The following is a 13,045-nucleotide window of genomic DNA, read 5'->3' on the forward strand; positions in this document are numbered from 1 at the left end:
GTCGTCGCAAAATGGCGTTAACTCCCACATTGCACCACTCTTTTTTTTTTTTTTAAACAATCCTTAATGAACATTACTATTTAAATTTAGAGATGACAAAGCAACAAAATAACTAATATACACGAATGAATTAATTTTAGTGACTAATTTTGGATTTGTGGATATGGAATTTTATAAGAATTATTAATCCACTTTATTCAATCAATCATGTGGAACACTTCAGACATGGTGCCCAGATTCAATATTGTAAAAGCAGAGATTTATCTTCATGTTGACCTTTGACCCTGTGGTATGTGCTTCCAAATAAATATTTCACCTTGTTTATAACTTAAAAATAAAAAAGCATGAGAGAAAGTGCTAAAAACAGACCAGGTGAGCAATGCAGATTGATATCTTATTTTATTGTTAGATTACGTTTGTACATGTTAAATGTCAGGGATACAACTTTTAAAGTGGAGTAAAGCACATCAAAGAAAGGGGAAAAACATTGAAAAATATCAGATATTTACTTATTCAACAAGTGAATGGGGTTAACATTGATTAGAAATAAAAACCAGCCAGCCCAACTTGGTCAGATAAGCTAAGTGTTAGCTCATTTATCGTCCTTCAGCATTAGCAATGGCGTTTAAACTCCAAAGAGGTGACACATGAAATGTCACCACGCTTGAGGAAGTCCACTCACTCTCCATGAATCGCCTTCTTGTTCCACAACAGCACCCCCCGCCCCTCCACCAACTGCACCAAATGACCTCTGCACGGTGAAGTTTTACGCAGCTGCCCTTTGACTCTCACGTCTCCGCATTTACGCGTGAGAAAATAGCGAAATTATGACTACTTAACATTGGTCGCCATGCGTCTGGAGCTTTTGGCCAATGACGCCCCCATAATGAACCCTTTCACACGGGCCCGTTGTTACACAATAAAAAGCATATAGTGACAACATTGAAACTGATTCCAAGGTTATGCTTCAGTCGATCTGTCGAAAAATGCAAATATAGTTATCAGACTTGGTAATGGAGTCAAGGCTTTAAGGCCTGCGGAGGTCAAGCTGTAGCTAAAGCTGGACCCCTGGTGGACAATGTATAAAAGACACTTCAAGCTGGGGCGTAATGAAATCTGCAATGTCACGTGTTTAGTAATATTTTGCCTTCTGATGCAGCCTTCTTTAAAATTAGTTGTGGGCTAAAAACGAATCCTTCAGATGCAACCCGCTGACCCTGACAAATGCCGCCTTCAAATGCGTGCTGACTTGACAAGAGATTTGTTGGTCAAAGCTTTCCACTGACACAGCGTGACCAAAAACGTGGGGAACAATTAATTTGACAAATGAACTGTGATGCAAATGTACGACGCCTTTGAAGACGAGGACAGAAACAGTCCTTTTTTGATCCTGTGACCCTTAAGACCTCACCTGTCAATTCTGTCAAACTTTTGCCTCATGCATACATAAAACCAGAGCCTTCTTTTCTTACTAGGATTTTGCACTCTATTATCCACGGACAAGAGCCTTTATACCTTCATTCTTTGTTGTTCCCAGCTGTTCCGATGCTGTCAATGCAAAGGGGGTTGTGGGGGCCTTCCACCCTTGATCCTCAAGTCTAATGACGCCCCGGAGGCAGTGGGCCAAGAGGGCAGTGTGGTGGAGAGGGAGGGGAGGGTGGGGTATAGGTCGCCCCATCCCTCTGATGATGACTTCACTTCATCTTCCACCAGAAGCTGAACAGGAATGACTTGTAAGGAATGACTGAGAACTTTGTGGTTCAGATGGTGGGAGCTCGTTGGCCGAGACTAATGATTATAAATTATTTGGCATTTCTGGCTTTCTATCTCAACTACCCATGAAAATGGGAATGGATATTTCAGCAGAAATGCTTGAATGGAATGATAATGGGGGGGTGATATGGAAAAAAAAAAGTGAAGCGTATAAAATAATCAGCATAAAAATGTAGCATTCAATGATACTATACTGACCTCTAGTGGACTTGATGAAATTACAATAGATTATTGCGTGGGCATGTGACTACTGACAATCAGGTGTTTAGAAAATTTAGAAATATTTAGAAATTCTAATAATGTTCAAGATCAGAAGATGATTGATTTTCCATCCACCAAATAAAGACCAATAATTTTGAGGAATCGGAACTGAAAATGTTGCTCGAAGCTACGTAACAAACCTTCACAATGTATTCCTGCTTGTTGCACGATTTCTTATCACTTGGGGAAGTCTGGTGGTGAAACCTTGACTGACAGCCCGCGGCGGGTTCCGGACGGATGTCAAAGGTCGGCGGCGTTGGCAATGTGGCAGGCTGTCCTCTGAGCGGTGGCTGCTTATCTGGCTCACGTGGCGTGAACGCTGGCTGATGTTGGGCGTCAAAGGTTGAAGCAGGCTTTTCAATTTCTGTGTGACTGCGCGAAAACAAGAAAAATTAGAAGATTGTGCTGAGCGGATAAAACCCGACAGTCACTCACCTTCTTCTGTAGTCACGTGCTTTGGCTTGGCAGAGGTGGAGAGAGGGTTCAGTTTGGTCGGTGGCATTTTGATCGAAGCAGAACTCGCCTCGTCCGCTGGCTCCTCGTAATCCCAGAAAACTTTGGCAAACTGGTAGAGCTTCACACAGCTCGTCGCGTTGACTAAAATGCTAAAGCAGAAGAAGACTTCAAAATAGTGTTTACAACCTACGTGATGGTTAGTGAGGCTGAGGTTATAACTTGTTCTCGCAGAAGTGCAGCGAAAGCATGCGACCGGTGGTCTCGGCCTCCACCACGATGGTCCTCAGGCAGTCTCCTGTCAGAAAGTTGAAGATGCGGATCTTTCCGTCCACGCAGCCCGTGACCACTCGAAGATAAGCCAGGGTCAGAGATTTGACCTCCCTGTAGAAATCGCCAATCAATCACAGGAGTTTCAAATCGTAATATTAGTTTGAAAACTTCTGCCTCGTCAGAGCTTACTTTGGATGACTGACGGTCATGAGGCATCCTTTGGTTTCACATCGGCTGCTCCAGGCCATCACCTGACCGTTGGTGTCGGCGGACAGGAGGTGCCACTCGTCCACAAACATGCATCGAACGGCGCTGCTGTGAGCGTCGATCACCTAACACCCAGCGCAAATTAGCACGAATGAGCTTCAGAAAGTTCCGAAGAAGACTCACTCTGAGCAATGAAGCATTCTCAGCATCCCATAGCTTGACGACTCCTCGGTCGCAGCTACTGAACACGGCGGTGGCGTTGATCTTCACACAGCGCACAGAACTGCGGTGTTTGAAGTTAAAGTCCTCTAGGTGCTTCTCTGTCTGGAGACTCCACACTGGGAGGGTGAACAAGAGCACAAAGATGGAGACACAGGGATTTCTGTTTTTCCCAAATGCAACTCCATTTAACTCAAGGGCTGAACAAAAGGGGTCGAAGGATTGACCCTTGAGGGACTCCACATCATGGCTATTTGATCAGATTCATCCAGACTATCTACCTTTGGCCGTGCAATCCTTGGCACCTGATACAAGTCTATCGGCATGGATGTCAAGGCAGTTGATCATACTGGAGTGACCATAAAGCACCAACACACATTGGTCCGTCCTTACGCTCCAACACCTACAACACATCAATGGTAAATGACATTGATTGACATGAGCGGACATCTTCTCTCCTACCTGATGCTGGTGTCGCAGCTGGCCGTGATGACCAGTTGGCGCTCAGGGCATAGCAGGACAACACGGATGCTGCCCACATGGCCCTTCATCAGCCCCACCTGCTTGGTCGCGGCCCCCACGTACAACAGCCGCACGGCGCGGTCCTTGGACGCCGTGCTTAGCATGGGCCCGCCCTTGTAATCTACCACACGGTGGGGATCTTCGCTGAAAAAGTCAACACACCATCGTGACATGGTCAGGTGGTCAAAATAAAGTTCATCTGTTAGATACTTACGTGTCAATCAGCACAGAGGTGAAATACGGGCCGCAGTAAATATTGCGCTCCTCCATCCGCACCGTCTTGGTTCGGATGTTGGCGTAGGCCGATTCAAAGGGCCACATCTACAAAAATACAAATTTATTTGGATTCCTGCCAACGCACAAGCCGGCCGATCGGCCTTACGTGTGTTGACTTCACTTTCCCGCTCTCATGTTCCTCGGCCGGCACCGCGACGTCCACCATCCTCGCGTAGGAAGGACTGACCATTTGAACACCTTTGTAGCGCTAAAAACAAACCCTCTCCCGTCAACAACACCAAAAAATGTATTATCATCAGCAGCGCCACCTCACCAACCTTCATCATGGCCTCCACCTGATCCTGGTAGAGTTTCCTGAAGCGTATCTCCTCCATGGTCTCCCCCGCCCGTTGCTTCCAGGTCTTGCATACCCTCATGCAGCGCTTCAGCATCGTCTCGTCGAGCAGCCCTGACTCCACATACAACATCCACATATAATCCAATCTGACTTTAGGTGAGACACCACACCCATCTGGAGTCTATTTACAATCTTCCTCACCAATGATGATGATGATGATGGCACAGCAAGTGCTCTGTGAACGCTACTTAGCAACAAGTGACACAACAAAATTGTGCCCCATGACCTCTAACAAGTGAAGAAACAAATTGCTGAGCAACAAGTGGCCAAACAAACGGCACTTTGTAAACTCCGCCTAGAAACCACTAACAAAAATGATAATCGTCATTTTCCAAAGAAATTAATTGCAAATGTGTTATTATGATTAAATGCAAAGATACTTTTCTAGATGAAGCTGAGCGTATTGAGGACAAATCAAAACATAAAACGTGAGGGTGCTATTTGTAAACGTACCCAAAATCCTCTTCGACAAATCAGAGGGAAGGTTGCTGATGAAGTCTCGGTTTCTGTTGAGCCCTGACAAAAACCTTGAGATTGCAGGTAGGACCGGAAGGACGGGGGAAAATGCATCTTTTTTGGACTCATCTCTGCTGGCTGGGTTTTGTTGTGTACTTGTGCAACTCTGCTCTGTAAAACACAGCAGAAAAACAATAACTGGATTATAATGTCTTCTGTGAAGCAGCATGTGGCTTTAGCTGATTTTTATTAAAGTATCTACTGCAAAAGAGGACTCAATGTCATATAGGTATTTTTGCCTCGAGTATTGTTATCGGCAACCTCGACAAGTACCCAATACTCAGGTCATATATTTTTTTAAATCTTACCATCCAGCTCTCGCCGGAGCCTGGTCATCACCACACTGATGAGATTCTTGGCAATACTTAGCAGTTCCGGGTCGCACCGTAGCAGCAACAGGCAAAGGTAGCGTGTCTGGACCCATTCCGGACTTTCGTTGAACCATTCCCAGATCTCCCGGATCAAGGGTGCCGGGCGCGTCTTGCGGTCTAGCCGCGCGTAAAGCTCCGGCAAAGTATTGCCCTTGCTGGGCGCGTAGCTGAGCAAGTTCCAGGAGGTGAGGCGCAGCGAGTTTTCGATGTTCTCCAGCACAGGCACGCTCCTGCACCGCAACAGCATCCCCACAATAAAACTCCGGCGGGACTCGTCAGAGATCTTCCATAGGTTCAGCGACCTGGGCGAGGACTCGCTTGTTCTGGAGACGAGAAAGAGGCAGGACGGGCACATGCCACACGGCTCGTCCGCATTGTCGCACGCCGGCTGTCGGGCTGGCGAGCTCGGAGACTCGGACATTTGGACTGGCTTGTTTGGGCTGTCAGCGTCGTTACCAGGCAATGCTCGTTACTATCACGCATGATTACCTCACAGTATGCGGTGCATATTTGGAATGCATTTTAAATGAATAAATGTAAAGTTTAAAGTTTAACAATTACGTTTAGTATGTGCGTTCGTAGCGTCTTGATGATGGATTGCGCACACGCAGTCGCGACACAGAAGACGACACGCTTCAAAGATGACGATTTTGCAGAACATTTTTGGGTGGGTGGGGGTTGTGCTGGGTAGCGAGAATAGAGTTAACAGTAAATGTTATGGGGATTTTTAAACATGTCAAATGCATGTCTAAAATGTAGACAAATAACGATCAATAAAAGGTGTAGGTAAAAAAAAAAACGTGCGCCGCCCGGGAATCGAACCCGGGTCGCAAGAATGGGAATCTTGCATGATACCACTACACCAGCGGCGCGGGTGAAAACGCAGGTTGAATATACTGTATATATAGATATTTAAATCAAGTTTAAAATAAAGCATTTTTTTTAGCTATTCAAACGCTCCTGCGAACCTCACACAATTGATTATCACTTTTTATAAGAAAAATTAATCTATCGAATATTCGAAAACGATTGCTTTTTTCCGGACGTCTTCGAGCTTCGTAGCTGTAAATACTTTGTCTGATTCTCTGAGTCAATAATAGTTAACAATGTGAGCAACAGGTAGTAAATATAGGTTAAAAAAAACGTCAATTAAAAAACAGTATATATAAAAAAAGTCAAAGCCGTGTAATTTGTTGCAATGGCGTTTCCGTACAAAATTTAAAATAAGTTGTAATGCTAGCGCAATGGCCACAAGGTAGCAGTATTGTAATGTAAATAAACAAAATACCTCTTAACCGAGCCTTTCCGGAGTGTCTGATTGCACAAATGAAAAAATACCTTAATTAAAATCATTACTTTTCCCACTCAAGCTCCATCTTAGCTCATCAATTAACTCACTTATTATTGCTTATGGTCCAAAAAGGTTCAATCAAAGCAACTGGATTATTTGTAGAAGACTTATTTTTCCATAAGACTTCTTCAGTCCTAAAATTTAGGCATGGAGTCCCAATATTTATACCTTGGAGGGTGTGTTCAACTATAAATTCATGGTCACTCAGTTTAGGGTCAAAGGTGCCTTTCGGATTGTGAATAGATGCATTATTGCTTTTAAGCAGCTGCAGGCTTCCTGTGCAATCAATTCGAACTTTATTACATGGGGAGCAGCTTCAAAATTTAATGTGATCGAGATGAGGCGACCAAGTTATTTAGGGGTTGACTAGCTCAATTGTCCTCAGTTCAGAGGCCAGACGCTTCCAAAAGGTCACACATTTTAAGGGTTAATGGATGTCGCGGCGCAAAAAGTCAAGTCGTGCATTTGTGGAATCGACGTGCAGATGTTGTTTTGATTTGCTAGAAACACTGCATTTTGCAAAGGTGTTGCCGTAATGCAACTTAAATTGCTCAACGGAGGCACTCAAGCTTAATGAAGTGTTTATTTTAACATAAATTATGCAAAGTTTGCATTTATTGTCAGGGCAAGGAAATGGATTGGTGAAATCACAAGAAAAACCCAAAGGGGACCTATGATTATTCTTTTTTTAACATTTATAACAATAAGATGGAAGATTAGCCAAACGGACAAATATCAATGAATTTCAAAATAGCTTTTATTATAAATGACAAAATTGGTAGATAGAAGAGTTAAAATGGCAACTGGTCAAGCAAGTGAATAAAATGGCGGAATCAAGAATACATTACTTGTAATATAAATCTTATCAATAATTCAGTCAACTTCATTATTACACTCATTTTTTTCATATTGTTACTTTGTCTTTGCAAATGAGTGATTTGAACTTTAATCCTCGCGTTGTTTCCGACATAATTGGATCAGCTTTTCTCGGAAAATATAATTACCTCTTTTGTGCCGCTTGTTTTTTTATTCCCTAGTGAGCGAGCTGCACGCAACAATAGTCACTTGTGTTGTATTTATATACAAAATGTGTCCTGAGACACACAAGGAGGGATGGTGTGTCTTCTTTAAATGTTAGCAGATTGATATTGGCAACATCGTCTGAAATATACATATCCTATTCATCCTTTTTTTCTATTATTATTTCTAATATACTGTTGCGAAAGAAAGGCACAACAGATGGTTGATGGGAGATTATCACGACAGGAAGAAGCGCCATGAGGCCAATTAGAGAAGCGGATAGATGGCAGGAGGACCAATGAGAATTCTTCTTCCTTAGCTATTGGACATATTTTGGACTTTTCATTTCATTTAGTGATGAATAACAAAATTGATGCTAGTTCGTATCAGTAGGTAAACCTATGCTATACATAATAACCAAAATATTAGAAACTAGCATGGGGGGAGGGTCGCTCACTCGGAAAGCGTGAAAGGACTGTTTCCTCTCATTAAGAAGATTTCCCACTCCTCATGTGGCCCATCACGCTGCCGTCATGTGGAGGAATTTTTGATGTCTTTTAATCACCTTTGAACTCTTGCAAGTTCTCAAAAGAAAAGAGATGGAGAGGATTCCAGCGTCGCCTAATAAATTAATCAACGGCAGAGAGTTTGAATTGAAACAAAGGGAAAGGATCTCCAGTGGAGATGTGGGGGAGCAACAAGATGACATGTTAAGAGGATTATGTTCATGAAACATGACAATTTTCTGCCGTTTTTCCGACGGAATATGTGATGGGAGGCTGACAGAAAAGGTGGAATAATTTGGACCCTCAAGACGTTCGGCTGTCAGACTTCACTTCCTGTAGGACGAAGTAAAAAGTTGCCCTCAAAAATCACTCGTGGGGAAAAGAAAAAAGTGTGACTGATGTTAAGTAGCCAACCACTTGGTACTGCATGTTATGATTGACAGTCAAGAGGGCGGGACGGAAAGATAGGCTACACTAATTGGCCAATTTGAAGTGTGAACCTCGGACCATGAAAAAGTTCAATTCATTTGCATATTGAGCTGTCAATCATCCCACAGTCGGGACCGAGCACGTCCCACATGGGCTTTCCCAGTCCGAGGCCTAAATTAGCATAAAAAAAGTAAAACACACCAATTTCATTCTTTGACTGCGGTCGGCCGTGCAGGGAAAAACTGACCTGACAATTTTTTGACAGTTAAAAGACCAAACAAATGGTGGCATTAGGCTATACTAAATTCAATTAGCCTGAAGGAATAACTGAGAGTTTGTGCGCGTGTACGTGCGAGGCAATCTAGATATTCCCCCCAGTAATATTATGGTTAATAATGTGTCATTGGTGATTGATGGTGCACAAACTAATTCGCAAATATACGTCGGTGTGTGTTTGTTTGTTACGGTTCCGCTGTGTGTACATGTTCTTCGTGTCATGTTTATACATATTTTTTTATACAATATATTTAATCATGGAAGTGAATATAAAAGTAACATAAAAGAAATTGTGACTCAAAAGGCAAAAAAAAAAGAAGGTTGCGATCTTGCTAGCTAATTTACAGTCGTGGCGAGAATCGAAAAACTGCAAGACACCTGGAGGAGCCATTTTTGATTCATGTCACATTTGGCTTGAATGTGTTCATCTCTCTTCCCTTTTGTCCTTTACGTTGTGTCACGCTGGGCGTGTTTGCACGTGTGCGTGTCATATTCATCAGTTATTGACCGTGTTTTGCCGCTTCAAATCAATCTGGTCGTGAATGAAAGAAAAAAAGAAAATGGCAACCCGGTAAAGGTTGAGCTGCTTTCGTCTGGATTATTAGATTTTTGAGCATGTTGCCAGTTGGGCAACTCCTTTTCCGAAAGCTTCAGGTACTATCCTGAGTGTAATCATCGTTAGTGTCATTACGGGGCAGAATCCTTCCTGCCCCTGGGGCCGCCGTTCCATCATTGCGACCGGCTGTAATAACCGCAAATGACAGCTGTGATTCATAAGCGCTGCTTTTTGCCTCTCGTCTCTGCAAAAGACAGAATTTAGTTGACATTGAGCAAGATGTGATTTTTTTTGTAATAATAATCAAATGTCGCAATCGCTGCGATGACTCAAGAGTGGGTTTTTTAAAAATCATTCTTCAAACGCCATGAAGCGCTTTAAAAAGTCCTCGGTGGATATTTAGTTCAAGTGAGGGCTTATAAAAATAACTTCAAAGTATCTTTGATGGGATTGTGTGAGGTCAAAGTTCAAACTAATATTAGTTTTCATATTATCTGCATTGAATTACATTTTTTGAACCTGTCTCCTGGGTAGTCCCGGGTTCAGGATTGCGGTTAAGGAAAGGGACAACATCTCCAACATATTTGACCTTCATCATCCAAGCTGATGGATGGCAGCATTGTGAGGGACCACCAACAATGTTTTTTATTTCTTCCTCTTCATCACACCCAACGTTTGGGTGATGACATCATCAAACGATGGAGAGCGGTCGCCCTTGGGTTTTTTTCCTCGGACCTAGTCACTCATCACTTTGTTGTGACAAGTGGCATAATGGAAGTAGGAAGAGGAAGAGGAGGGAATGTGCCTTCATACCACTTAACCCCTCCCACCATCAAGGCCGCCGTACGTTCCTGTTGGTCGCAACATTAGGTACATTTACACCATCCAGGAAGATCAAATCTCAATTGAAAATTTCAGAAAACAATAAGTCACTTGATGACATGCCTTCCAATTGACCTAATTTGCATGGAAACAAACAAATGTGTCCTCAAAGCGTCTCCACCGAGTTCTTTGTTGTTGAGAAAGGGGGTCAATGACACAATATTTTATATTTTGTTCCCTTGCTGTTGTTTGATTGCAGTGTAACACGTGCCAATGACGTGAGGCTATCATGATCGTCATCACCACGCGTGTCAAACTGGGGTTTGTCCCATCAGGGAGGATTGATGGCGATGATCTTGAAGATGACATTTATCGCTTCCATTTGACACGCAAGAGGACAAAGAGGAGGGTCCGACGCATTTAGTGACGTTTGCCCTCATTCCGCAGAGGTCAGGCTATTTCACCGTGTCTTGTTCATTTCATGCATTGCCATTGGGAAAAAAATTTAGGGTGTGGCGACGGTTAGGTTTTGCCATTAGGATTCAATATCTAAGGTTAGGTCATAGGATTGGATTGGGGTTAGGATTATAGGTTTAGGATTGGGGTTAGGGTTAGGTTTGGGGTTAGGACTATAGGTTCAGGATTGGGTTAGGGTTATAGGTTCAAATTGGGGTTGTGATTATAGGTTCAGGATTGTGTTTAGGATTATAGGGTCAGGATTGTGGTTAGGATTATAAATCAGGATTGGGGCTAGGATTATAGGTCAGGATTGGGGCGAGGATTCAAGGTTTAGGATTGGGAATCTAGGTTTAGGAGTGGGGTTAGGGTTATAGGTACAGGATTGTGGTTAGGACTATAGGTTCAGGATTGGGTTTGGGTTATAGGTTCAAATTGGGGTTAGGATTATAGGTTCAGGATTATGGTTAGGATTATAGGGTCAGGATTGTGGTTAGGATTATAGGTCAGGATTGGGGCTAAATTTATAAATCAGGATTGGGGCTAGGATCTAGGTTTGTGATTGGGAATCTAGGTTTAGGAGTGGGGTTAGGATTATAGGTACAGGATTGTGGTTAGGATTATAGGTCAGGATTGGGGATAGGATTATAGGTTCAGGACTGAGATTAGGATTATAGGTGCAGGATTGGAGTTTGTTATTGGTGTGGGTGCAAATGAGGTTGCAAAAATTAGTGCTGAGACGTTGCACACACGTCTCAGGGTGTCGTCATTATAGCATTGTTATTTATTCATGCTGATTTTATACCGTAGGTCGGAGCTGAGTTGGGAGTGCGTGCATGTGTAATTGTGATGCGGCATTTAATACTCTTTAATTCAGCATAATCACATCAGGAGCTGCTCCTCTCGTTTCAGAAGTGCGCCGACCGGTTTCAAGCGGCAAATCCCACGGGCCCCCACGTTCCGCATTCAATTTGCCGTTTGTGCTTCAAATCACAAAAAATATGGTTGTTTGAGCACGATGTTCTGGATGAGTTACACTTTTAGATGTTTTTGCACAGGTGGAATTGGGACGCATTTACTGTCACACAGGTTGTGTGTAAAAGGATGCCCGTGAGGGTTTTAGAGGTCACGGACAAATTGAAGGTGTGCAAACTGTCACCGATTCTTTTAATGACTTTACGCTCCACATCCTTTGCCCATCTCGCTTGCCCTGCAACCTCAAAAACACAAAATGAAAACCGCAACACCTGCCAAATGAACATGATTGTGAAGTCTGCCCTAAGGAGATACTACGTATGTGGGCAACAAGAAATCTTGCTTTGACATTCCATTTCTTTCATTTCAGGTCTTCTAAGAAATATTCCTTGTATAGAGACTGTTGGGAATGATAAATATTAAATATTAGAATTTAGGTTGTAAATGTAGGTCAGTGCTTCTGGTTGTGTTTAGGCTGGCGGAAAACAAAGTGAATTTTCACCATTTCATTTTGAATTGGTGCCACTGGACTTATTCAACCAGAAGAGTCAAAGAGTCAAATTTATGTTCAGATAGCATCTTTCACGTAAAATTCCCAAATTGGTAATTCTTTGTTTCCGTTGGTAAGGTGTGTGTTTCATCGAAAAAGCAACAGCATGTGTAGCCTCTGGCTAAATGACCTGATTTAGCATCTGGACCAGTGAGTGAGACAGAAGGAGGACGAGGAGATGGACATGAATTCAATGAGTCCACAGAAACTCTCTCTAGAGGGGTTGCTTTTGTCTTGTAAATTGATTATCCTACATTCTAGACTATAAGGATTATGTAAAGTAAAGGATTAAACTGATAAACAATCAGGATGAATGTCACTTGGTTTGCGAATCTGGCAGGTTTTGGAATCGTCTCCCTAAAGTTCTAATAGCCACTGTCGTCTTTTTGATTTCCTCTGGGAAGCTAACGGAAATGGAGTTGGCTCTTCCAATTCATGAAGTTCTGTCCATATCACCTCCAAGTAACATCTACACATGAAAATAGCCTGGAGAAAAGCAAAATTTGGACTTACCCAGGTTTACGTTTTGGCGATGTAGAATTTTTTGGCTTGACGAACGAAAAAGCACAAAGTTGTGATGTCACTCATACAAAAACTTTGATATGGTAATTAAGATGCAATCTGTCTCATTAAGTCACTTACCCTGTCTTTAAATCGGTGACAGACACAATTCCCCGCCAAAGGCTCCATTATCCATCATCACCCCGGCTATTTTGGAGATTACAAATGAGATTTAATATTTAAAATCGCACGACGGGGGCGGGAGAATGTTTCTCTGGATTTCATCTTTATTGTTCCGCTTATTCGATTACATTCTTTCCACCACCCCCGTACCTTGAAATTGGGTTTGAATAGGAGGCAGGGCTTGGTTTCCG

General features: G+C 42.8%; 1 protein-coding gene and 1 non-coding gene across 3 annotated transcripts; both read right to left on the reverse strand.

The window, feature by feature from the left end:
* Positions 1-375: 375 nt before the first annotated feature.
* On the reverse strand, positions 376-5,775 carry fbxw10 (F-box and WD repeat domain containing 10). 2 transcript variants are annotated; one of them, XM_088360705.1, is made up of 13 exons: positions 5,167-5,775; positions 4,796-4,969; positions 4,263-4,393; positions 4,091-4,192; positions 3,923-4,029; positions 3,649-3,852; positions 3,468-3,589; positions 3,151-3,305; positions 2,950-3,092; positions 2,710-2,871; positions 2,470-2,639; positions 2,175-2,406; positions 376-1,716 (listed from the first exon to the last, which is right to left on the reverse strand). In XM_088360705.1, exons 1-12 carry the CDS (start codon positions 5,648-5,650, stop codon positions 2,177-2,179), a joined length of 2,184 nt encoding a protein of 727 aa, XP_088216831.1. In that variant the 5' UTR covers positions 5,651-5,775; the 3' UTR covers positions 376-1,716; positions 2,175-2,176. The 2 variants fall into 2 exon arrangements, with proteins under 2 accessions (XP_088216831.1, XP_088216830.1); XM_088360704.1 differs by having other exon boundaries at positions 376-2,406.
* Positions 5,776-6,030: 255 nt separating this feature from the next.
* On the reverse strand, positions 6,031-6,101 carry trnag-ccc (transfer RNA glycine (anticodon CCC)). Its single transcript has one exon. It is a non-coding gene; the product is annotated as a tRNA-Gly (tRNA).
* Positions 6,102-13,045: the final 6,944 nt, after the last annotated feature.

The sequence above is a fragment of the Syngnathus floridae genome, chromosome 18 (assembly GCF_059516105.1).
Source record: "Syngnathus floridae isolate MCC-2025c chromosome 18, RoL_Sflo_1.0, whole genome shotgun sequence".
Classification (NCBI taxonomy): Eukaryota; Metazoa; Chordata; class Actinopteri; order Syngnathiformes; family Syngnathidae; genus Syngnathus; species Syngnathus floridae.